Raw genomic sequence first — 25,556 nt, forward strand, 5'->3', positions numbered from 1 at the left:
TGTAAGGTTTTTGAGAGTAAATATGTTTCCACGCTTTTGCTTTGTTAAAGAAATATTATAAGCATAAACTTCGCATTATGTCTATCATGAATAAGAGGATAAAAATATGTGTCCCAAATTCGACCTGATTCCGATCAATTTACGAAAAGAATATTCTGATTCAGTCTTATTCCAAGGCCAAAGCTAGTCAAATTGTGGGCAGTGGAACATGCAATTAAGTAGTCATCACTATGGACTAGTGTTTTGTGGATGGGGGTCATTCGCCTTCATGTCATAATCTGGGCATCACTCTAGTAAGTATGACATGTTCATGGCACGATTGAGGGCACGTCATGCATGACGAACTCATTACCAAAACTCCAATATAATTAAATAGAAATAATAAGCAATAATTGATGAATGGAAGGAACATAGAACTGTATCGAGATGCATGAAATGTGCCGGTTGATAACATTAGCACATGATAGCCCAGACCTGCACACACGAAAGTTACAGATTGTGTTTTAGATCAATGGAGTAGGCAAATGAACATTTGACCAAGTCATGGAGATTTGGGTATCACACTTTGATCAGCGAGTTCAAGCTCAGAAACTTCACACAATCTATGCCACCAACTTGAACAAGCCTGATCTTAATGGAAGAGCTATAATCTGATCCACATGAAGCATTATGAGCAGCAAATTAGGGCTTCATTTACATCAATCAATTTGAGAAAAGGCAACACAAGTGCTTATTTGATGGAAAAGTCTGTTCTCTCTATTCTCTTCCCTTCCCTTCATATGATCAGTCAAATATTTCAGGAATCACATACTTAGTGCAAGAATCAGCATACTTCCAGCACAAAAAATAGGTCAGAAAATATGAGATTGATATTACTTACAGAATTATTTTACAAATTTGAATGTCACATGCGAGAGAGTCGGAGACCACCTATACAACTCATATCCAATGATGCATTTTCCATTTAGTAGTACTGAACGATACAGACAACACTACAGTAATACAAGAAAAAATTTTGATGACCTGGTAAATGTTACAAGCATGGCCCAATTCATTTGTTGGGAATATGAGGGCTGAAATTTTCATCTTTGGGAGCAAGTAATTGTATGTACAGAGTGATAGGTTATCTGCTAAACCTCTCTAACTAAATCCGGCAAGCATCCTCAGACAAATGGAGCATCAAACACCTACACATTTTTCCCAAGTGCCATATGTTGAGCTGAAGGTACCTCCGCCAGTCTGTTGTGCATATTCTACCAGTACTTTATGGGCACAGGCATCCCATGTCCTTGCCAGTTCTCCTAGTGAGACCAGCTGTGATAGGCCTCGGAGAGAATTGTTGAACCTTGACCTAGCCTTGATAGATAGATCTTCAGATTCCCTGCTACATGGTCGAAAAAAAGGGGGTGGGGGGAGAAGCAGGTTACTTTCCTGTTGTGTCCCCAATGTAAGCTTATAGATGATACTTAGCATCGTCTTACCTTTGCTCATCTGGAAGCTCGTCCAAAAGAACAGGTGAACATTTTGGATAACTAGCAGGAACAAGCAAATTCAAAGGCTGAATTCGACTCTGGATGACCAAAAAGAACAAAAAAGAATGAGAGAAACATGAACACTAAATGCAGCTCTTATGTACATTATCTGCACATGATACTATCTGATTGAAGCTCACCATAGTATATGAAGATTTTGAGATTGGAGATCGAATCAAAGGAGTGAAGAAAAATTTCACAATTGTTCCTTTGCCGTTCGAAGCAGCAGATATCGGATCGGTGTCCACATCACTTATTTTTATCTCTGTACCAATTAGCCGTTGGTTTATCTCCCTGATCTCTTCATGTAAAGCATGATTCGTCTGCAGTTAGACATAGTGCTGAGATTTAATGGAACCAAGAAATGCCAGGGTAAGCAGTGCACCAATAGGAAAGAAATATCATATCATGAACGTAACACTTGGAATAGAAGAGAAGTTATTACAACAAGGGAAGAAACAGAGGAAACAGTTTAGAAGCAATGAGTTTCTTTTTTAAAGAATCAGAAACAGATTTATCTTGGTTTAGTGTACCAACTAGAAACACATCATTTATATCTGCATTGAACAAGGATACAGCTTTTCATAAGAATGAGTTCTTTTTCTCTTTCAAACTTTGTATGGAATCAACAGATCCCACAGATACTAGATGAACGGATCATACTTGCTTACCCATATGTGTGCATGTGCACATATGTACAGAGGGAAGAGTGTTCAACTGATGAAATATCTTCAATGCACTCAGGAGGATGGGACCACAGAAGGATTTAGTTCATCACCATCAAATGACAACAAACACCAGTAACATGCAACTAGAATAGTTTGTTTCGATAACATTTTGATATAATCTTTAAATGACACTACCAGAAAGAATAAGTTATCAGTACATTTTGATATACATATATATAATTGTGAAACATATAGGTAGGTCAGATAAATCCAAATCCAAATCCAATGGTTAAAAATGGCTACGAATGGGAAAGACATTGGTGCCTTGTAGGTGATGATATGCATAGCTATATAGCAACAATCTTGTAGTTCTATGTAAATATCTCCATACACTAAATGCTAACAACAGGTTTCACAATTATGCACACATCTACAAGGGCAATGTTCCTTTTCTTTAATTGCTGAAGGATAAAAGAGTTCAGGATTACTCTTTAGGCTTCAAAAGTTCAAATTTCTAAACTAATTAATCTTTGAATGAGTAACATACAAAAGAGAACTGAAAAAGTAGTTCAAGCTCTATTTGAAACTACAAAGGATCTAAGAAATCAACACCCTAAGAAAATAGCCACAATTGGCGAAAGGCACTGGTGCATCTACGGAAAATTATATGCATAAATATACTGCAACAGTCTTGTTATATTCAAATATCTTTGTGCACATATGCTAACAACAGGTTTCACAATTATGTGCACATTTTCAAAGGCAATTGCCTTGTCTACAACACCTGAAAGATGAAAGGGATTAGGATTACTCTTTGGGTTTCAAAAGTGGAAATTGTTGCTTCAGAGTAACCATACATGAAAGAAGAATTAAGCTTTAAATGCATATACATATGACTTTAGAAGAGAGCTGAAAAATGAAGTTCATGATATACTTGAAACTACAAAGCATCTACAAATTTGGAATCACAAGGCAACTAAGAAATCCACACCAAAGCAAATGATCGAGAGAAGTGATTCAATTAAAAAACAGAATAAGCATATCAGGAAAATACTTTGCTATGAAATCAAATGCATAATATCGAACCTCAACTTTCTGCCGCTTAACTCGTGATGTCACAGTCAACTGTAATTCAGATGTATCAACAGTATAGGTTTGTTTATCTCTATCATTTACACTTCCAGCTGATGACAGATTGTTCAAGGGCATGGCACTTGTGTCACGGTTCCTTTTTTTGGTGATTAAATTTTCACCAACTGCAGCCCTAGAACCATTTTCTGTTTCTGAACCTGGTATCCTGTCTGTCATGCTAACAACAGACCTGATATCGTTAACAGCAGAACTAAGAGTTGTGGGTGTTGATGATCGTATCTGAAAGAACTTCATTCATGTTAGGGGTCGGTGATACATAAAACTCGAGCACAAATGCATTGATGCTGTTAAGCAAATAAGAATTAAGTGACATGTTTAAATAAATGCAAGAGAACTAGTTGAATCAATAAATTCATAGCCAAAAGATAGAAAATTAGGCCTTCATTTTAAATGCAAGAGAATGATATCATGATGCAGTCATACAGCAATTTCGTCAAGTGGAAGAATATTTTCTTTTTTATTTAAAATTTACCAATAACACAATTTAATTATACAAAGATCAGCCCTTAAAGAAGTTGGTCCATACAGAAATTCATCAGGCTCCACAAAAACATTTTTTTTATGTTGACATTCATGGAACATTAAGTTGTCCTTTCACTTATTAAGTTTTTTTATGATGCTTCGAAGCTTTCTTAAGATAAAATCAATGTGGACAACTTGTTTATTCATAGCATATCACCATTGTCCTTTCAGCCAATTTAAAGTCCAACAAACTGATAATATTGAAAAGCTATTAGATCATGAGGGTGAATATACATGAGAATCAATGCAAATGTTAGGAAGACAATGGCACTACATGAAATGATGTATAGGGTAACTACAGTGATATTCTAATGAAGATAATCCAACATTAACATACAAAGAAATCCGAAGAATAAACTCAGAAAGAAAATTGGTCTCCAAATTTAACCACAAATCATCAGTTGACAGCTTGCTACCTATTGTAATGCTTTTGCAACCACAGAATATGAATGACTTATTAGAAGTCAAAACTAATCCACAAAAGCACTCCAGTCTTTGCAAATATTATAAGGAGCATGGGGTCCACAGATTGTGATGGCTAGATAAGATTATGGTTGTGGTGGTTCAGCTTGCAGAAGAAAGCTAGTGCTAGCCTGTCAGTCTGTCAGCTATAAGTAGAGGCAGCTAGGGTGTGTGCAGCAGCAAGGTAAGGAGAAAACAATTCTAAGAAAGAGAAGGTGGCGAGAAAGGAGAAAATAAACCAGAGCATAATCAAAATTTTGTAGCTACACAGCAGAAAAAAGAAGCTGAAAGAAAACTGACCATGCTCAAAATTTTGAAATGGTCATGCGAGAAGAGGCTGATAGCCATTTACAAAGAATTTCACTAATATTTTACATAATCATCCATCGGAGAAATCACAACCAATGGGTTGGTAAGAGCAAAAATAATTAAAAAAGTGATCACTCTTAATTTGACTAATAGTATTTGTCCTAAAGAGCTAAGTAATGAGTAAAGATCCATATAGTTGGTCCCAAATAATTGTGACATCGTGACTTCTTGTTGTAATTTAAAAATAATCTGACAAAAAGAGAAACAACCCCAAAGCTCACCTGCTCAAAATTATATCGATAACCCAATATACTTATTACAAAAGAAACGTAAGTACCAACTGTACAATAATTTAACCAGATGAAAACTACATAAAACGCCTGAATCCATCCATATAACATCCAAAAAAGAATCTGAAAACATCACAGTATGTGGCAAAATCCATCTTGAATCCACCACAAATAATCCAACTACCCAAAGGTTCCTAGGACTTGGTGATCCTGGGAAATGTACACAACAAACTCATCATTTTGGCCATCATTTTCATCCTAGGCTGTGACAAGGCATGTCTTTGTTATCATTCCACGTCATACCATGATAATATTGTGAAGCATAGATAAAAATGTAGTACCAGCTTGTTTTATTTTCCATCAAGGTGTTCTGGCACTTTGCCAGACATGAGAGCAAAGCACCCAACAATAATAATTGTATCCTACCCTGCAAGCACCTAACCAAATATGCAGCCAGAGTGTTCCACCTTGATCCTTAATTTAGACTTTAATGCATAAACTACCTCAGATAAAGTATACACAAAGGACATGCTTGGTCTAATTATCACATATTGTTCTTGTAACAGATCTCTGCATATAGCATGCAACAACAATCAATTTGATCTTCTCAGTTGACCATAATTCTATTTGATATATCATTGTGAATTTGTGATATCATTGTGGACATTGATGATACAGGATATATAGTAGAGTTGAGACCTAAATAGCAGTATAAATAGGGTTGACAATGGCTTTTTGCTCATGATAGCCAACTTCCATGTCAAAATCCAAATCAAGACACTGGTGTAGACTTCTTTACTTGCATCAAATTCTTTGATGCCTTTTCTATAACTCTTTAGTGAAACTTGTGCAATCAACGTATCTAAATGGAAATTCCGGTGCATGAGGCTCCCTTTATTGTGGAGTCTGGAGAGGGCTAACATTCGCAATCTTACCACAATAGAAATAGGTTTAAGGGTTTGACAAAGACCACATGTTCTAGCCATGCAGGTGTAAAGAATGACACCAATATAGAGCTTGACGTCATGCCAAGGGTGTGCCAACACACCTTTTGCCAGACATGAGCATGTGCCAATCACCACAAGCCTCACCTGAGCAATGCAGGGATATGTGTCGGTAATCACCAACAAGGCCCAAGTTCATGACATTGAAATTCTTGGCTGATAAGCACTAAAATTCAATGAGTCTCAAATTTATAAAGCTATCAAGGGCTACAGCATGATATTTTGGCTACGTGAAGTGCTACATTCCAAATGGAATGGGTCAAATTTGACCATCCTGACTGGCCAGTAAAGAACTTGCTGGTTTAAAATGACCTGTCGGCTATATGGATTGGGCCTAAATGATAACTGAAGAACCATTAACGGTTTGGATAAAGTTAGGATAACAAATTCCATACAACATTGTAAGGAGTCTTGCATCCACACCGCAGGCCATGTTGGGTATGTTTTACATGTTTATGAGACTCCTTGACTGTACTGTCCCAATATCAAATGGTAAATTAGTATAACATGCAGTTCTGTTTCATAATTCCAAGATTTTAATTATAATGTTCTAATATCTTATTATATGCAAATATAATAATAGTATTTATAGTGATTCTAAAACTTCTTAGGACTTATGTTCCAACATTTGACAACAAAATAACTGTGATACTAATTTATTTTAAATTATCCTTCTCGTAGATGCCCCTCTGTTGTTATCACAACTAGACACTCAGATACATTTACATGTCTTTTTGATGTTGACTTTGACACATCTACCCATGATATATCAGTACCTTCAATAATTTTATTAGATACCAATAATATAAATTATCCTTCCCCTACATGTCCCTCTGTTGTTTTACAACTTTGTCAAATTAGACACTTAGATGCATTTAAATGTCTATTTGATGTCAATTCTGACATATCTACACATCATGTATCAGTCCCTTCAATAATCTAAAACGCAAATGTCAACACTACTTAGTTGTATCTTGTGTCAAAAATAAAATACTACCAAGAGTCTAAAATGATATTTAGCTCTATCTTGCCTCAAAAATTATTACTAAAAACATATCTTTTGCAGTAGGATCTAACGCAATTGACAAATGTGAAAAATATCCTGGAGCATTGGAAGTAATAGATTCTTATATTAAATTGAATCAAGATGCCTTTATTGCTTGGTATTTGTAATTTCTTCCAATTTCATGAAAAAATTTTAGCTTCAGACAGGATCTAATATCAATATATGCATGCTCTATATCCGACATAAAATTAAGAGTCTGTGTAACTTTTCGGCATCAAGAACATTTCGAGGTGGATCAATTCGGTTGTCCTGTTGTCTATATAAGTTAGTCTCTAGAACATTCCTACCCACAATCTCTGTTTCAACATTAGCCTATGATGGTAAGCTGTGGAAGAAAGAAAATTCTATTGAACATTTTCTGAATACTAGAAGAGCTCAAAACAAAATTTTAATATCCCATTTGACACTATTTATAAGGAGACCATGCAAACTACCCCATCTTTTTAAAGAACAACTTCGTTATAGGAGATATATCAGTTGTCTTGTGGCAAGGAATAGACTATTCCATCTTGCAACTCTATCCACCTCAATAAAATAAAATTGACTTCTGGATTGACCCAGGACTGCTAAATATGAGGTGAAAAGTAAGAATTTACAATGATCTATTTAGAACAGGATATGGACTACTAATTCTATAACTATGATGTTATTAGACAAGAGATCAGCTCTATCATTCACTATGTAATATGGTATTACCCACAATTATCTAAACCGATTAAACCAAGATATGATTCAAATCAAGGATTGTAGTTTTGTATCAGGGTACTGTACATGTCATCGGTACCAGTGTACCATGTGGTATCGGTGTATCGACACAAGATACACCGATCCATACCGAAGAGGAAGGAAGAAGAAAGAGAAGAGGAAGGAGGAGGAAGAGGAAGGAAGAAGATAATGTGGTTGCAGAAGAGGACGCAATGGAGAAAAAGGAGGAAGAGCAAGAAAGAAGAGGACATGGTGGAGGAAGGAGGAAGAGGGGAAGGAATAATAGGGGATGGTGGAGGAAGAGGATGAAGAGATAGGAAGAAGAGGAAGACGAGGAAGGAGGAAGTGGTGAAATAAAAGGAGGTGAAGGAGGAGAAGAGGAAGTATACCTAAGGTCAGTGGCGCATGGTGGGCAACGAGGAGGAGGTCACTGACAGGCAGCAGGTTAGCCTTATTACTAATGTAATTGCCACTAGCTACAATATGAGTACCAATATATTATTTTCTGCAAGGGCATCTCTGAACCCTGTTATTTTAAAATTTTCATGTAGTTCAAACTACATCCTACAACTCATGCTTTACTTAAACCAGATAGAAAGATATGCATGATTGTGAGACATGACTCTGTTGCCACTACATTCAGTTGGTTTTAGAGCAGTTGTTTAAACAGATAGCACACCAATAAATAGGTCAGAAGTTCAGACTTCTCACCTTATACAAGGTAAAAAAGGATACATACCAATGACTTCATCTACCAAGTTACTGTATAAGTATGTACAAGATTCATAAAAAGAACAAAAGAAAGATTACTGACCACTTCTATTAAACGTTCGAGAGGCTTTTCTGTTGTACTTGCTTTCCCAACAACCAGATTTGGAATATCATTCTGATTGCCATCTGGACTGGTAAATTCTGCCAGCAAAGGTGACGCTGTTATTCCAGGTGTCGTGACAGTGAATGATTGAGCCTCAGAAGGTGCTACAGCTGCTTGTTGATGCTCAATGTTTCCTGCATTTGGTAGTGACATAACACCAGAAAGTTGTTTCTCATTTGCTGGAACAGAAGAGAGGGTTATAGAAGTGGAAGGAGATGGAATGAATGGTGACTCAGCCGACTGCAAGGGGGTTCCAGATTTTATTTGAGATGGTAGGAGACTCTGCTGATCACTTTGAGGAGAATGGCAAGAAATTTGGGGGGATGAAGCTTGAAAGTCTTGAGGGAATGAAAATGGAAAAGAAGCACCTGATTTTATTTGCTGATAGTAACTAGGGTGTTGCCTAGTGGAGTAATGATGTGGATAAAGTCCCTGCTTAATGTCAGGGCCTTGTCCCAACTTCAACTCATTGACTTCATTTGTTTGATTAAGCTGTGGCACCTGGTGCACTGGTGTCTGTGGTGCTTGTGGTTGATTTTTCTGTTGCTGTTGATGTTGTAGTTGCTGTTGCTGCAGGAGCCGCTGCTTCTGAAATAGTTGTGGCAATTGATGTTGTCGTAATTGCTGCTCTAATTGGTGATTATGATTCAGGTGGTGCTGCTTTTGTTGTTGTTCCTGCTGCTTAAAATGCTGCTGCTGTTGTGTTGCACTAGAACTTGGTTGCTTGGTATTGGCATGGTATTGTTCTATCAAGCCATCTGACATAGCATTAGCAGTCGTCTGTTGAGGAACATTAACAAAACTTTGCCCAGATATCAATCCACCTTGTGTGGATGCAATTGCTCCCTGCTGCAATGACCTAAAAGAACTCCCTTGGACAGTCTCAACCATAGAATCAGTCTGTAATGCACTTGTGATTTTCTGTTGAGCTGTTGTAACACCAGCATCTGATAAAAGTATAGAACCATGTTGCAAGCCTGGAACAGCAGCTGGCTGCATCGAAGTTGTTGAACCTTGAAGATTTATTTGCTGTTTTGTACGATTGTCATGTTGTCCAGGAACTTGAGATTGATGAGGCATGAATTGAGAATGTCCACCAGGATGCTGGAATTGTTGCTGTCCATGTGACCGTGAAGGAGCAACATTTATCTTATTTAAAGCTAGAATATTTATTATTTGTTTCTCATACAGAGGAATTTTGTCCTTCAAATCAGGATCAATATTGCTCTTGGAAAATTGCAAAACTTGTAATATATGCTCTAGCATGATCTTAAAACGTTTCCTTTTCTCAAACAATTCTGATGTCTTTGCAAATGACATAAGAACTTCATGCTGAAAAAACATAAAAAGTCTTTGAGCAAGTTTCATTTTATGTTCAGAAATTCTGTGAATCTTAAAAGAAAGTCAATGCAGAAACCAATAATTGAAGAACCTGCTGAAATTTCATCACAATCTTTTGGTAAAGTTCACTCAATTCTGCAAAGTACAGCTCTTTCATGGATTTTATCTGCCCACATAAAAGAGACAAATAATATTTCATTACAAAGCTCAACTAATACAACTTTGATGTAGTTTCATCTCATACTTTGGTAAATATGTACTAAACACACATTAACCATACCCACCTGAAAGAAAAAAAAAGGGAATCGGTAAAGCAATTGCAAAATAATTCAACTTTCACCAAATCCAAACAAATGCAGTTCAAGGCCTTTACTATCGGAGAATGTTGACTAGTATTCAGAAGGTGGGTTCTAGCATATAGCCTCCCAGCACAGGAGAAATACGTGGCAACTATAAGGATGAGCAAGTTCATAGGCTCAAAGTTTAGATTACATCATTTAAAATGTAGTGAAACCTATATCATGTTACATTGATGTGTGCTAGCTAGTCCAGAATCGCTCGGATGAGCATCATAGACTTCCTATTTTTGTAATGATGGATACTTTTATACTTTCAACCAGGGTTTGCCGTACCGAGCCGTACCGGTCCGACAAGTTGTCGGTACGCGGACCGCCCTGTACCGGTCCTCACTGTAGCAGTGCTACAGTAACACTGTAGCGCACTGTAGCAATGCTACAGTACTCGGTACACCTCGGTATACCGGTCGGTACACCCGTACCGTACCGAGCACGAGTCGAAACGCCGGTACGGTACGATACGACGAACCTTGCTTTCAACAAGTTTCATGATACACAATACACAGAGGGTTGTAGAGGAGATTGGATTGTGGCATATTGTGCAGGTGGTTACATATAATAGGGAAAACTTCAAGAAGTCAGTTGAGCAGTTTCTAGACTTAATAGAAACTTTTATTTTGGAAAGTCATATGCAGCCGACTACGTCAACTCAATAATGAAAAGCAATTGTGACATCATAGTGGTGAAAAGGACAGTGGCAAGGGCACAGAGCATCAATTGACACATTTAGAATCATTACTGAATGTGAGCATTGATGCAAAAATTCATGCAAAGAGCAATAACACGACCTGATATCACTTGGTTTGTCACTAACTCCATTGCCTTTAAGTTCATTCAAAAGTGGAAGACCGGAAAAAAGGTGACACTCACTTCCATTGAAAATGGTCAGCTCCTGATATACAGGTCTTCAGACCAGAAAAAAAAAAGTGTATCCTCTCCTCTATATTCCGAAATTCAATAACCGATATCATCAAAGCTATCGAGTTGCTATATGTAACGTGTGCCATGTGGAAATAGAAAAGAGGCTGCAAATAAGCTACTTGATTCACTTGATATGACAAGCACTGCAGAATATCAAAATTTCTAATATGAGAACCCATGTACCGAGTGGTAACCTAACATGGAGGAGAGGCTACTTAACTAGCTATTGGGTAAATGTTAGAGGGCTCTTGGAAGCCTATAAAAAGGCCCCAAAACCCTCCAAATCCACCCTCACTCTCACTCACCTTCTCCTCCTTCTCACTCTCGGTTTCTATCTAATCTCTCTCAAAATTCACTTAATTTACTTTCATCATATTGGATTCGTATCGGTCCTAGATGTATCAATACAGATCCAAACAGGTATATGTCATTGTTTTACATCTCATTTATTGTTTAAATTTAGTTTAGGGTTGTCTAATTTGTTTGCATATAACTAGAATATGGAAGAAAACTGAAAGTAGGGTTTCGTTCTTGATTTCCAGTGTTTTCTAAGGAAAATACTGAAATCTGATATGTATTGGAATCAAGGTTCGTCGTACCGTACCGGCATTTCGACCTGGGCTCGATATGGTATGGTACCGGTGTACCGAGCGGTACATCACGGCATACCGAGCAGTACACCCTGGTGTACTGAATAATTTTATACTTTTTCATACTGTAGTAGTGCTACAGTATAGTACTGTAGCACTGTATCGATACCGAGCAATCCGCGTACCGGTAACCTGTCGGACCGGTACGTACCGCCCGGTACGGGCGATATGCTTCAGTATGGCAGACCTTGATTGGAATGTTCCTCTTCCCCAATGACTAGTATAATACTGAGATATCAAACCTTGAGTATCACCAAGGAACATTTTCTCGTGCTAACCAACCGTATCGGTCACTGGTCACATCGGTATGTACTGGTGTAACGTGTGCTATTACACCACTACGTACCAGTGTTCCAAAAAGAGACCGAAAATAGCTTGAAATTCAAAAAAAAACTATTTAGGGTTTTTCTTCTAATTTCTTAGTATATAAATTATATTTAGATAAGAAGAAAGTGTCGTTAAATCATATATGAATAGACATTCGAGGTTATAAGGATGAAAAATTGAATGAGTGAGTGAGATAAACGAAAGAGGGGAGAGGGTGGAGAATTTAAAGGACCAAAATAGGGTCTGATGGTCAATTTGATCATTGGGACCTCGTTTGACCCCAGAGGAGATCGGTATGATCAAAATCCGACCGACCTCGTACCAATCAATAAAGATCTAGTTTCGATTGTATCAGGTGATATAAGAGGCATACCATCCGATACACCCGCTAACAACGTACTGCCTAAAAAGGGCTGGTCCGCATCTCGGTCAACCATACCAATCAGCGGACTGGTACATATCACCTATTTCATACCGTTTACCTATTTCATACCGTATCGGATGGTACATCGAACCATGGGTACCACAATACAAGTTTTACCCTTATAATCTCATAAATCAAATATCTTCTGGCTAAATAGGTAATAGACCTCAGTATGAGATCTCAAATTTCTTACAGGCCAACTATACTGATCAAACTCTTCCATAATAATAAATCAATGAATAAATATGAGCAAAGAACTTAACTTTTGATGTTTACTGACCTTTTGATAAATCTCCTCCTTCCAATCAACATCATCAATATGTCCTGCTTGAGTTGTGAAACTCGGTGTCCCTGTATAAAGAAAAACACCTGATTGATAGGAAATCAATAATGAATTCTGAATCGACAACCAAAGTTATCTGAGTCTCCAAGGACACAAGTACAAACTATTTAAAAGCAAACAGAAAGTCAACAACAAGAGTAAAATTATGAGGTTTTCAAATTAGCATGGTATGACAAGGAACAAAAAGAACCTAAACAAAATGTTGATCAGAGAAAATCAAGATAAAAGATAACTAACATCATTATTCATTAAACCTAAACCCTACTCTGCTATCAAAAATATTCTTTTAATACAGCCACAATAAGCCCCAGGACATCAGAGGACAAAATGTCACCCAACTTCATGAACAGAGCTGGTCCAGGAATAATCCCTGTTTTTGATTCAAGCAGCATCAGCAAATCAGTAAGCCACTATGTTAGCTTCCCTAAGTACATGGACTACTGGACTACAGAAGCTTTGGCAAGGTTATACAAATAGTCACAACAGTCCAAATGGTGTTTCCAAAAGTATGTGGTATTTCATTATTTTCATAGGACTTGTTTAACAATGAGAACAGAAGAATCCAGATCCATCATAATATGTTATACCCTGATCAGCTCAATAAAATATTATAGGTTATCCTAGTGAACATGGTATCGCCAATATAATGATTGAAGATAATCTTACGCATTCAGCCATGATCCCAGCAGCTAGAGCTTGTTTTCATGATTTACATGTTTGGAAACCAGGGTTCAGTGGACTAAATATATCGTATTATGGCACCAACTACCTAGTCTCACCCTTCGATTGGACAATAAATTACTAAGTATGGTTTGAGCACGAAAATTTTACTTTGAGTTCAGAGCTAAACAGTTAACTCAAAGTTGATAACAACATGCCATTGTCTGTTTGATATCTAGAAGATCATAGGATAGCCTAAAGTTCTGAAAGCCTTTTGAATGAGCAATAAATTTCTAACCGATATGGCTTTTGCTATTAGCCTGGAATTTAGAACTTCCTCCATGTCCACTATAAAATATACTTAACTATCTCTCTCCACTAGAACATTAGAAGAATGGTGATGGTTCTAGTAGTGCATGCTGATCTTAACTTAGAAGTATTCAATAACAGGGTCATGTTGATTGTTGAATGATTCAATATTAAAAGTTGAAAGTGTACTAATTACATATGTGCAACAGTAATATGTAATCATGTAATATTCTCATTTTCAAGGGTGAACCCAATGTACAATCCTCCCATCAATACCAGATCTAGGGAGGGTAATAACACGAGGCCATACTTCTATATATAGAGTGGTTGTTTCCATGACTCAAACATTGATCATCCAATTTGCGCAGAAGTAATCTTATCGTTGTACCAAGACCCATCCTCAATATTGCCATTTTTAAGCTTAAAGAAAATTCCTCATTCTAAGTAAACACTTTTTTAATTGAGCTACGTCGCTTGGGTTAGAAAATGAGGCACTGAGTACAACATTGTTGGTGTAATTCTGGCAAGTAGGTGTTTTAATGTTTACCTAGAGGACCTAATAAATTATTAGGAAGGTCCCTTTTGTATATATCATTCATCTACAAGGTTAATGGATCCAATAAGCTAACCATGGTGGCTGCCATTCCTGATGCATCAGGACTACTCACCAATGTTACATGGTTAGCCCAATAACTAAGGTCTTCAATTTCGAATAATACTGTCTGTATCGGGCGGTACATACCGGTTCGCCAACAAACCGGTACACGGACCGCTCACTACCGGGCGGTATATACTGGTCCGCCAACAGATCGGTACACGGACCGCCCACTACCGGGCGGTATTTTTTTTACTTATAAATAAATAAATAAATATATATATATATATATATATGTTTTCGACGTCACCCCGCCTAGGGAGAAGTGAGGCGACGTCGCCGAAAAAGATTTTTTTTTACTTTTATATATAAATTATATATATATATATATATATATATAGACGACATCGCAGATTTTTTCTTTACTTTTATATAAATATATATATGTTTTCGACGTCACCCTGCCTGGGGAGAAGTGAGACGACGTTGTCAAAAAAGATTATATATATATATATATATATATATATATATATATATATATATATATATATATATATATATATCGAACGATATACCGAAATATACTGCTCGGTATATAGTACCGTACCGTACCGTATCGAGCGAATCTCGAAACTCCAGTACTATACGATATTTCAATCTTTGCCAATAATAGCATGACAGGACCACATTATATGGTTGAGGTGAACTTATGACCCATAACAAAACCTCATGATTAGCCGCACCACCTTCTACTATATTTGATATATAATCCATCTCTCAAATCAAACCTACTAGAAAGAATCCACCCTCTAAGATTTTGAACAATCACCAGCTTAAATTTCTCAATGGTTCCATGAATCGTATAACTAAGCATATACTTCTGTACCATCTAAATCATAATAGATGTATTTAGTTTTTTGTTACTTGTGATGTTTCTTATAATGCATAAAGTTATACCAACAAACAGTAAACTATATCATCTACTTTTATCTGAACATTTTTACACAAATATTCTCTAGGAACTACAACTACCTAGATCCTCATTGTTGTTATATTATATTCATATTCTTAAAGCAACTAACCTCCAACAATAATACAGGCATTGGCCAATGGGCAATAATCATCTACTGGAATATACCAGTGACAAAAAAACCTTAAATAATCAAAATTCAAGGTAAGATAATAGAGACCCAGAAAATGCCATTTCGAGAAAAAAAAAACTCTCTATCTGCAATAAAAAAGGGAAATGTCATAATAAGATATCCACCAATTAAGGGAGAACAACATTAAATGTTATTGTGATTTTGGTTATCGGACCTATGTCAGTCCATGGCCGGCTAGATTGTTACAGGTTCGGTCTGTTCTAACGGATTGACACATGATACCCCAAAACATACCATGGTACTATTGGAGAAGGGAGAGACAAGAAGAAAGAAGAAAGAAGAAGAAGAAGAAGAAGAAGAAGAAGAATAATAATAATAAAAAAGAGCAGGAGGAAGAGAAGGCCAAGGAGGAGAGGAGATTGTGGAGTAGGAGGAGTCATATCGGAGTGAATGGTGGGCGCATGGGCAGCGGTGGATGGCAGGCGGCAAGCAGCAAACGGTGGGCTGTGAGGGGCGAGTGGTGGGCAGCGAGCGGCGGGTGTGGGAATGACAACAGGTGAAGGCGCAAGAGTCATGTCGCATGAGCCAAGCACTAGCATGTTTTTAAAAGTTAAAAGAAAAAATAATATATTATACATAATCAAGGCCTTCAATTTCGAATAATACAGTCCGTACCGGGTGGTATGTACCAGTCCACCAGTAGACCTGTACACGGACTGCCCGCTATCGGACAGTATTTTTTTTACTTATATATATATATATATATATATATATGGAGAGAAAGAGAGAGAGAGAGAGGCGACGTCGCCTCGCTTGGGGAGAAGAGAGGTGACGTCGCCGAAAAAGATTTTTTTTTAATATATATATATATATATATATATATATATATATATATATATATATATATATATATATACCGCTCGGTATATAGTACTGTACCATACCGAGCGAATCTCGAAACTCTGGTACGGTACGATATTTCAATTCTTGGATATAATTATACTGAACTGGACTAGACCATCCAGTTTGGGCTGGTTGGACCGGTAAAAACTAGTCGGGTTTGCAATCTACGACGAGTCGTTAGTTGCATGAAGACCAACTGAAGCCCTATTTATGATTAAACAAATTACTTCTTCTTAATCGCATTCTGTGAAAGCAGGGTACCTGAACCTTGAACTCTTTGTTGCGTGGCTGGTTGTAAAGAACTTGAATGTTGTTTTACCAATGGCTGCTGCAATGGAACCGGCTGAGATTTGAACTGAGAAAGCAGTTGCTGCTGTGATGATTGATGTTCGTGCTGTTGACCTTGCGTTTGCGGCATTGCAGATGGTGGCTGAGGCATATGCATAGGGCACTGTTGTGGCTGCACATTTGAGACATTATATACTGATCCATGTATTTGCTGCTGTTGCTGAAGCCCTGAATAGTTATAGTTACTTTGGGTGCCTAACTGCTGCTGCTGATCCAAGAGAAAATTCTGTTGATTCAACAAATGCTGGACCCATTGCATGCTAAAATGATAATTCTGTGGAACTGCCATTCTTTGTGGTTGTTGTTGCATCTCTGTGACACTTGCTTGTTTCCCAAGCAGGTGGGTCTGTTGGACAATTGAATGCTGATGCTGATGCATGGCCAGATTAGATTGCTGAAAAGCTGAAGTAGGATGCTGCTGCTGCTGCATGGTACGCTGTGGCTGCTGTTGCTGTCTGGCATCTGATTGTGGATATTGCTGAAGCAAGGGCAACACAGATTGCTGAACTGAATTTTGCTGATTTTGTTGAAGGCCAGGTTGCCCAGCTGACTGGATTGCTCCAGGCTGTGTCAGTTGAATGGCCGACTGGCCTGACTGGAAACAGGATGCCATTTGCATTGAAGGCTGTTGAGAATATTGCAGTTGGGTTGTCTGCAAAAGAGAATACTGGTGCAGTTGAATATGTCATTGCAAGAGTGAAGACTAATGTAATCTTTGTTTCAATAATTGTTTCTCGACCTGATGCTGGTATAGATATCGATTTTGTGATAGATGTTGCTGTTGTCGCCATCCCTGCATTCGCCCTTCTGTGTCTGTAAGAATATCTGGCACTGCAGCTTGCCCCAAAGAGTTGTTGGCAGAGTTTTGTGATATGAGAGCCATGTTTTGTAGGTTGGATGTCTGGCTAACACCGGACACATTGGGCTGACTGAGATCTGTGATGGATGAAAATACAGAGGTAAGATTGGCAGGACTTTGTGCTGTAACCAAAGTGTTGTTTTGAGTATTCTCAGGCAAAAGTTGCTGTCATCTTAAAGGTTGATTTACCAAGCAAGAGATTAAGGATTGCCCTTGGTTACTGATGTAACACGCTGATTAGTTCTACATCGGAAGTGGGCTAAAATAGTCCTAAAATAGCCCAAAACAGCTCCGTTTTCGCGTGCCACAGGCTGTTTTCAATATAGTGTCAGGCGTTGAACAACCTTTCGCAAGTTCGTACGTTACCTTGACGGGAACTTGTTGTCACGCCCGGCACCCGGTGAGCAGTTGTTTGTGGACTTGCAGCAGTTCGTTCAACCCTCTAAAGTCCTTATTTTCCTCCTCTCCCTCTTTTCTCTTGTGCACGCAAGGTGCTCGCTGAATTGCTTGTAAAGCTTCCCCTTTTCGCGAGACGTCGGGACTTGTCCGTCGCTCGTTCTTCAAACTAATCAACTTTCTCTTTTACAGGTCCTTCGGGACCTGCGAGAGGTTACAAGTGGGCTGATCTTTACGGACGTAAATCGCAAGGGCAAAGCGCGACTTAGGCATCGCAAGCTAAGTTCGTGTCTTTGCCGCAATGGTGCCTCGCGACTTAGGCAACGCAAGCTAAGTTCGCGTCTTTGCCGCAAGGGTGCCTCACGCCTTAGGCAATTCTAGCTAAGGCCGTGACAATGTGGGCCATGACGCTTGGCACATGCCATGTCTAGTGCCTATTCTATAACATAACATGTGCTGGCCGGGCTATAAGGTTTGTGATTTTTATCTGTTGTCGTCAATCAGTGATTTAAAAAACGCTAGGCGCCAAAAGGCGCCAAGGTGCAAAAACGCCCTAGGCGCTCGCCCGAGCAAAACGAGGCGCTAAAGTATAAAAATATATAAGTAAATTAATAAATATAATTATTTAAATAAAAATATAATATTAAATTAAAAAAATCTTACAGAATCACAATATCACATTAACAAAAAATCTCAAAATTCAAAACAATAACAATAATTTCAAATAAATAAAAATTAGCAGTATTAAAATCAAAATAATATATTATTAATCTAATAAATAAAAAAATATTGTTAGTAGTATACAGTTAACAGTATACTATTAATATATTGTTAACCGTATACTATTAATATATTGTGAGTAGAGGGAGTAAGAGTAACAATAGCTGCAATGGCAGCGGGAGCGGGAGCGACGATAGTGGCAAGCAGCGACAATAGCGGTAGTGGTAGCGGCAGCGATAGCGGTAGCAGCGAGCAGCGGCAATGATAGCGGTAGCAGCGAGCAGCGACAACAGTGTAAGAGTAAGACTGAGGCTGTTGACTGAGAGAAGTAGCAGTGGTAGCAGAAGCGGGAGCAACGATAGTGACAACGGCAGCAGCGATAGCGAGCAGCGACAACAACGACAAGCAGCGACAGTGGCAGCGGCAACGGAGAGTAGCGACAACGAAGATAAGATAGCGGAGAGAGGCAATGGTAGTAGAGAGGAAATGTCAGCGGTAGAATCGCGAGCAGGGTTAGGGTTGGGGAAGTCGCGAGAGGGATGTTGGGAGGTTGATATCAGTGCTTTAATTGGTTCAATCAAACCAACTGAAGCACTGGAGATCGAACCAAATGTAAAACACTGGTTCGGTCGCCTGGTTTAACCCGGGCGCTTGCCCGAAGCGCCCGGTGCCTAGGCTCGGGCTAGCACCTCGGCGGTGCCTCTTTGAAGCGAGGCACCTGGACGTGAAGCGAGGCGCTCGGGCCTCGCCTCGCCTCGCCCGAGCACCTAGGCGAGCGCCCGAGCGGCTATTGAAATCGCTATCGTCAATAACATTTTTACAGACTATGAATTTCAACCAGGTTATAAGTCCTTATTGAATACCTTAAGGCAAGGATTTCTAGTTGTGGCATGGGATCATGCCCATTCTTTGGCATAGGCCAAAAATTGGTGCAACCATATTCAGCACCAATTTAGCATGGTGCATGCCTGCACTTTTCTGGCATGGTACATTTTAAAGCATGGGTAATCTTTGTTGTAAGAAGAGATGTCAAGGTCATTCTGTTATCTAATCTGAAAAATAATCAAAGCCAGTTTCTTAAGAATTGTCATGAGTGTCAATACTGGACATGTATCTAGCATGCATCAGTAATAAAAAAGTCATTTGATCAATATCACATATCAAGCCAGTAAATACCAAGCTAATGGAGCATCAGCAAAAGGCAAATAACATGACAGTCCGGTGTACTCACACAGAACTGGTATGCCAACATGGCATTATAGTCCATCAACATATATCATGCCAGGGTATGGCACAACCTCACATACCCAGTGTTGCAACAAACCGTCCATTATCTTACTCTTACCCAATTCTATACTCTCATCCAAAATGGAATATTTTCTCTAAATTACCCTTTAATTTCTTTTGAAAATAATTCTTTCAAAGTATTTCTCCAAGTAGCATTGCTTCTGACGACAGAGAAGCTTAAAACTTAAAACTACTGCTGTAAAAAGCATATATAGCTTTGTAAATATATTATTGCAATAAGCTAATTCACTAAATCACTTCATGATAGCAGTTTCAAGTTTGCAATTAATTTCACACATAAAACCATTATCAAAGATAGTTTTTTTTTTCTGCAGAGAAAACAACAACATAATTAGAGCTTTCTCACATGCAAGTCAACTTTCAGAAATATTTTGAGGAAGATCCTTTGGGAAATATTTTTAGAAGGGGTCTTTGAGGGAAAAGTTACCCAAAGTTCAAACTAATCCAAATTTACAAGGGCAATGATCCTATTTAGATCTTACATTTAAAGCTTAAAATATCCTTGAATCATATTATTGTTGTAAATGAAAGAATGAGTAAACATACTTTCTACATGGTTGCAATTTTATACAGACATGAGAATATTTGCACCAATGGAAATCCACTGATTTTCTGTAGAGCCATAAATACAAAATTTAATATATAAGAATTAAATTTTTTGATTTTCAAGTGAGGAAGCATAGTTAGCAAAGCCTGTGTTGACTAGTTCTAATGATCAACATGGCAATAATTAGCAATCCAAATGCAAATCCCAAACTTGCTCCCACACTTTTTCAACAAGCTTACATTTAAATGATTATAATTAGAGGCAGGGCCTGTAAATCTGGTGCAAGATGCAAGTCAACCACATCCGTTTTCAGATAATTATAAGCATCCAAATGAAAGCTTGTTTATTAAAGAATGGAAGAGACTTGGACAAACATGATTATGTTTTAGCTGAGTAGCCTAGCTTTTCCAATCCTGCCTAAGAAGATATGCCTCCTAATCAAATATCTCCCTGGCATTGTGCCATTCTTAATTTTCTTGTTTATCACCAAAGCAATCAAGCATATTTAAGCGGGTAATTAGTGTTTGATCCAGCAAGGATCTAGTATGCATTCCATGTGCTATATCGCAATGGATGTACCACCAATGATGGCAATACTTCAAGTGACGGGCATGATGACAAGTCGGATTGAAACTTTGCCGCTTTAGGGCTATTTTCCGATAAAAATAGTTGTCAATAGATGATCAAATCCACAAATCCATAATGAAACCAAAATTAAGATGGGATCCAGAAGAATCTAGGCTAGATTGTCTAACCTATGTTTGTGGCAAATCTAGGCTATATCCGTGAATATCTATTGTAGATCTACACAGATCAATGCTAGATCCACAAAGATCTAGCATACATCCAAATGGATCTATGCTCGATCTGCAAAAATCTAGCATAGATCTAGGGGAACCGAGGCGAGTTCCAAATGGAACAAGCCTTAATCCTCATGAATCAAGCCTAAATCCTCCTTGGTCTAGCTTAGATCTAGAAAAATATACGCTGCATTTTTGTACAAGAAGCCCTAAATTAAGAATAAATGAAAGAAATCTAGGCTAAGGATGGAAGATTAAACATAAACCATAATCTAATTTCATGAAATTAACCTAGAGATAAGATTTGGATTTAGATTGATTTGGAGAGATTAGAACCCGATCTTGAGATTTGAGACTTTTTTCTAGTGCAAATAACCTCCCTTAATTTGTCTTCAATGAATTGTAAGGAAGTTGAGAGAGATTAAGTGAGTTTTGGGAGAAATTTAAAAAAGAATGAAAGAAGAGAGAGAGAGAGAGAGAGAGAGAGAGAGTGCAGGAAGGAAAAGAGGAGCAATGGGTGGCTGTCTAAAGGCAACCAAAAGAGGCTCACCGGTAAGCCTTAAACCCAGGTTATATCGCCTGATTTAAGCTGGTCAATGTTCACAGACCGGACAGGACCATGATTTACTGTGGTATCAGTATGTATTCCTTGTGTCAAAGAATATGGTATCTAGTCAATTATACCAAAGTGAACTATCCCTGAATCTCACTTTTGATTAGATTTATTGCTAAGAAATAAAATTTTAAATTAATTTAGAAAAATAAATCTGGTTTGACCAGCTAGAGCTTCAGAGTTCAGACAGTTATGGAACTCCCTAGTTATGTTAATCTTTAGGCAGGAACAAGAAACACATGCTCAGAGGCCAGAACCTCAGACAACAATCTAGAAAGAGCTTTAAAAAGTAATTAAAACATTAGACTCAACTTCATGGCATTAGAAAATTTAAATCCAGTCTTATCCATGACAGAGAAATTAAATAACACAAAGTTCTTGTTAAGTATGAATGTTAAAGAATTTACAAAGACATGTAAGCATGATATATTAAACGAAAACAACTAGACAATAGGAATACAAAAGATGGGCACAAAGCATGGAATAGAATTAACTCAAACTTAAAAAACTTCATACGCTAGCATGTACCAATGAAACATTAGATAACCATGGTAACATATGCAGGAAGAAATTCCGAAACAACAGCAGGAAGACAAAAATATCTATTCCAGTTTATCTGACAACATATTGATTCAGTTTGATAGGAAAAAGAATCAAGATGAAAATTAATATACATAGATACGCACAAACAGAGAAACAAATTAAAAGAAAGTATGACTGCAATATTTTGACTACAATATGTCTGAACAATTAATCAGAATGCCTAATTTGTGATCAAAGGGAATGCAATTTTTTAATTTAAATACCTGGGTCTGCAGAATTTTGGTTGGTAACTGTCCTGTTGGACATTGAAGGGTTGATTGATGTAGAATGCTGAGGCTTATTCTTAATTGAGACCATCTTCAGAGAAATTTTCCTCACATAATCATCCTGAAAGATTAGATGATTAAAAGAACGCTTCGCCAAAAGCTTACAGTTAACAACAATAGGCAAGAAAAATTAATCAAATAGATTTTTTTTCTACTTTTAACTCGAAAACCATATATGTGGATAAATAAACCAAACTAGAGGTCCAAATTTGACATTCAAAATGCTCTAAAATAATGAATCTACAGTCTGCCAGCACCAGTGAAATTTGATTAACAAGCCAATAGCCAGTAAGCAACACATTTCTTCAACGATAAAATCAAACAAACAGAAGATTCTGCTACTTGAAAAATAAATGATAATGTGATGCAGAAAGAGAGCAGACAAAAGCTATGTTTTTTTTTTTTTTTTTTCACATTGCCTGGGAGAAGAACAATTCATGAAAGTATTGATTAACATTGAACCAAAAATTAAATACCAACAAGATCCAACAATTGAGCATGCACCTAAGAGAGGGTAAAGTCATCTAGTACAATCAGGCATAGAGTAATCATACAGAATGGCCAAGATTATAGACAGGCTAACTAAATTACCTGGTTAGCAGCTGAAGTATATATCTTCTCCTCAAACTCAAGAGCAATTTTCTGAAGTCCATATAAATCCTCAGGCTCAGAGACTAGCATTGGCATCTCCAAAGCCTCCATTCTACAAATAGCACACATTCTTTTATACAGCTACATTATGAACAGAAGAAATTTTGTGAACCAAAGGAGACAAATGAAGGACATGCACTGTCTTCCATATTTAAGAACAAGGAATTTGTCCAATTTTAGACAGATTATAGTTTGAACAAATCATAGAATGAAACTCTGAAATAAAAAGATTGAACAAAGAATAAAAATACGAAAAAAAAATTCTAAAGACTAAATTGTCAAAGATCAATGCCAATAATATCTATTTAGTAAAGACATGATGGAAAATTGAGAGAGGAAAAAATTGCATATTGTCTTTTTATCAAGTAAGAAAAAGTATAATGTAGGTTCCAACTTAACTAATGCAGTAGTTAAGTTGAGTTTGTTACATCTATATCCCATCCGTAAAATGCATATGGATCACTTTCTAAATCCAAGGCAGAGTGCAAAATTGAACTCCTTTTATCATGATAGACTTGGTCTATATCTGAACTTCCAAAGCATATTCTAATGAGGTTCCAACAATGTATGCTATTTTGCTGATTATAGGGATCCCATTTAAACATCCAATTACCAAAAAGACCAAACTCTCTTCCACCTCAGCCACTCGACAAGATCTATAACTACACAAAGAAAGAATCAGTTCTATTAACCAAATTAAATTTCCTTGTCAGATACTGAAGCAACATCGCAACCCTTCGTAAGTCACGCCCAACAATTGAAATCAGGGAACCTCGTTAAACACCCAACAAGATCAAGCTTCTGAAATATGTCATAAGCGTACGTGTGCACATGTCTGACTAGGGGCGTGAAGCAATCAATTAAAGAACAATAAAATCTGGAACGAGAAGCTGAAGTGGATAAAGATTGGGAATTTAACATTTACATGAAAATATTATAAATTTTTTGAATATAACAACTTCATTCTTAAAAGCAGAAGATCATAATCAAAACGCAAACGAAATCGAAACAAAAAATGCTTGTTTCCTCGATAACTTCAAATTTTCACATCCAACCAACAGAGGCACCCTAGTCTCATCCCAAACACTGTCATCATGTCAAAGATTCCACAACTTATCGATCAAAATCAAGAGATAATCCATTCCATCACATCATCAGATAACCTAACAACAAATAGAAGGAAATGACATTTTCGGGGATGAAAAAATGGTTCTCTTACTTACATCTGTTCTACAACCCTTTGACGCGCCCGGGGATCGAGTTGGGCCCTCCAGTCGGCAGAGTTCCCATCCGAAGTGGCCGCGGAGGCCTCCTCCCGGACAGGCCTCCAGCGGTTCGCCTCCATTCCACCGATCAAACCGAAGAAACTCCTCCTCTCCGGTTTACACTACGAGGTCCAAGAGCACGCAACACCCCAGAATGAGATATCAGTGCCGACAAAGGCCAAGGAGATAAGTCGAGGAAGAGAGAGAGAGAGAGAGGATGGTGGAGATCCCTCCTCTTCGAAGACACTCGTCACGGCAGCCGAGAAGGGAACTACGCTCTTCTACAATTACCCGACCATTGCCAAGGAAAACCGAACTATTATGGACGCGCACCGAAGGTGTTTGCTTATGGCCCCTTCGCGGCATCGCCATGTTTCCTTTTTGTCCACTTGCAGGCGCTCCGACCGCTACCGAGTAAAAATGCCTCACTCGTATGATGTACACTCGGCCTTTTGATGGGGATGCCTAATTGGTGCTTTTACATATCTATCCTTTCCAAATCTTATTTTACGTCAATCCCCTTCCCAATATAATATAATATTATATAATATAATATATATCCATCAAATTCACCATAATTAGTAATGGCTTTTAAAAATTTTAGAATAAAAATAAAAATATCTGTTAATACTTTCATCAAATAAATAAATATAGAATTTACTAA

The 25,556-nt window shown here is 37.7% G+C and overlaps 1 protein-coding gene across 2 annotated transcripts; it reads right to left on the reverse strand.

The window, feature by feature from the left end:
- Positions 1-851: 851 nt before the first annotated feature.
- Positions 852-25,291, reverse strand: LOC103970906 (mediator of RNA polymerase II transcription subunit 15a-like). 2 transcript variants are annotated; one of them, XM_009384823.3, is made up of 12 exons: positions 24,851-25,291; positions 23,568-23,679; positions 22,914-23,037; positions 17,604-17,800; positions 16,778-17,516; positions 12,884-12,954; positions 10,017-10,091; positions 8,525-9,916; positions 3,287-3,571; positions 1,673-1,855; positions 1,482-1,570; positions 852-1,381 (listed from the first exon to the last, which is right to left on the reverse strand). In XM_009384823.3, the coding sequence occupies exons 1-12, from the start codon at positions 24,970-24,972 to the stop codon at positions 1,180-1,182; spliced, it is 3,591 nt and encodes a 1,196-aa protein (XP_009383098.3). In that variant the 5' UTR covers positions 24,973-25,291; the 3' UTR covers positions 852-1,179. The 2 variants fall into 2 exon arrangements, with proteins under 2 accessions (XP_009383098.3, XP_064945391.1); XM_065089319.1 differs by having other exon boundaries at positions 852-1,384.
- Between the last annotated feature and the right edge of the window lie 265 nt (positions 25,292-25,556).

This window comes from Musa acuminata, chromosome BXJ1-11 (genome assembly GCF_036884655.1).
Source record: "Musa acuminata AAA Group cultivar baxijiao chromosome BXJ1-11, Cavendish_Baxijiao_AAA, whole genome shotgun sequence".
Taxonomy (NCBI): domain Eukaryota; kingdom Viridiplantae; phylum Streptophyta; class Magnoliopsida; order Zingiberales; family Musaceae; genus Musa; species Musa acuminata.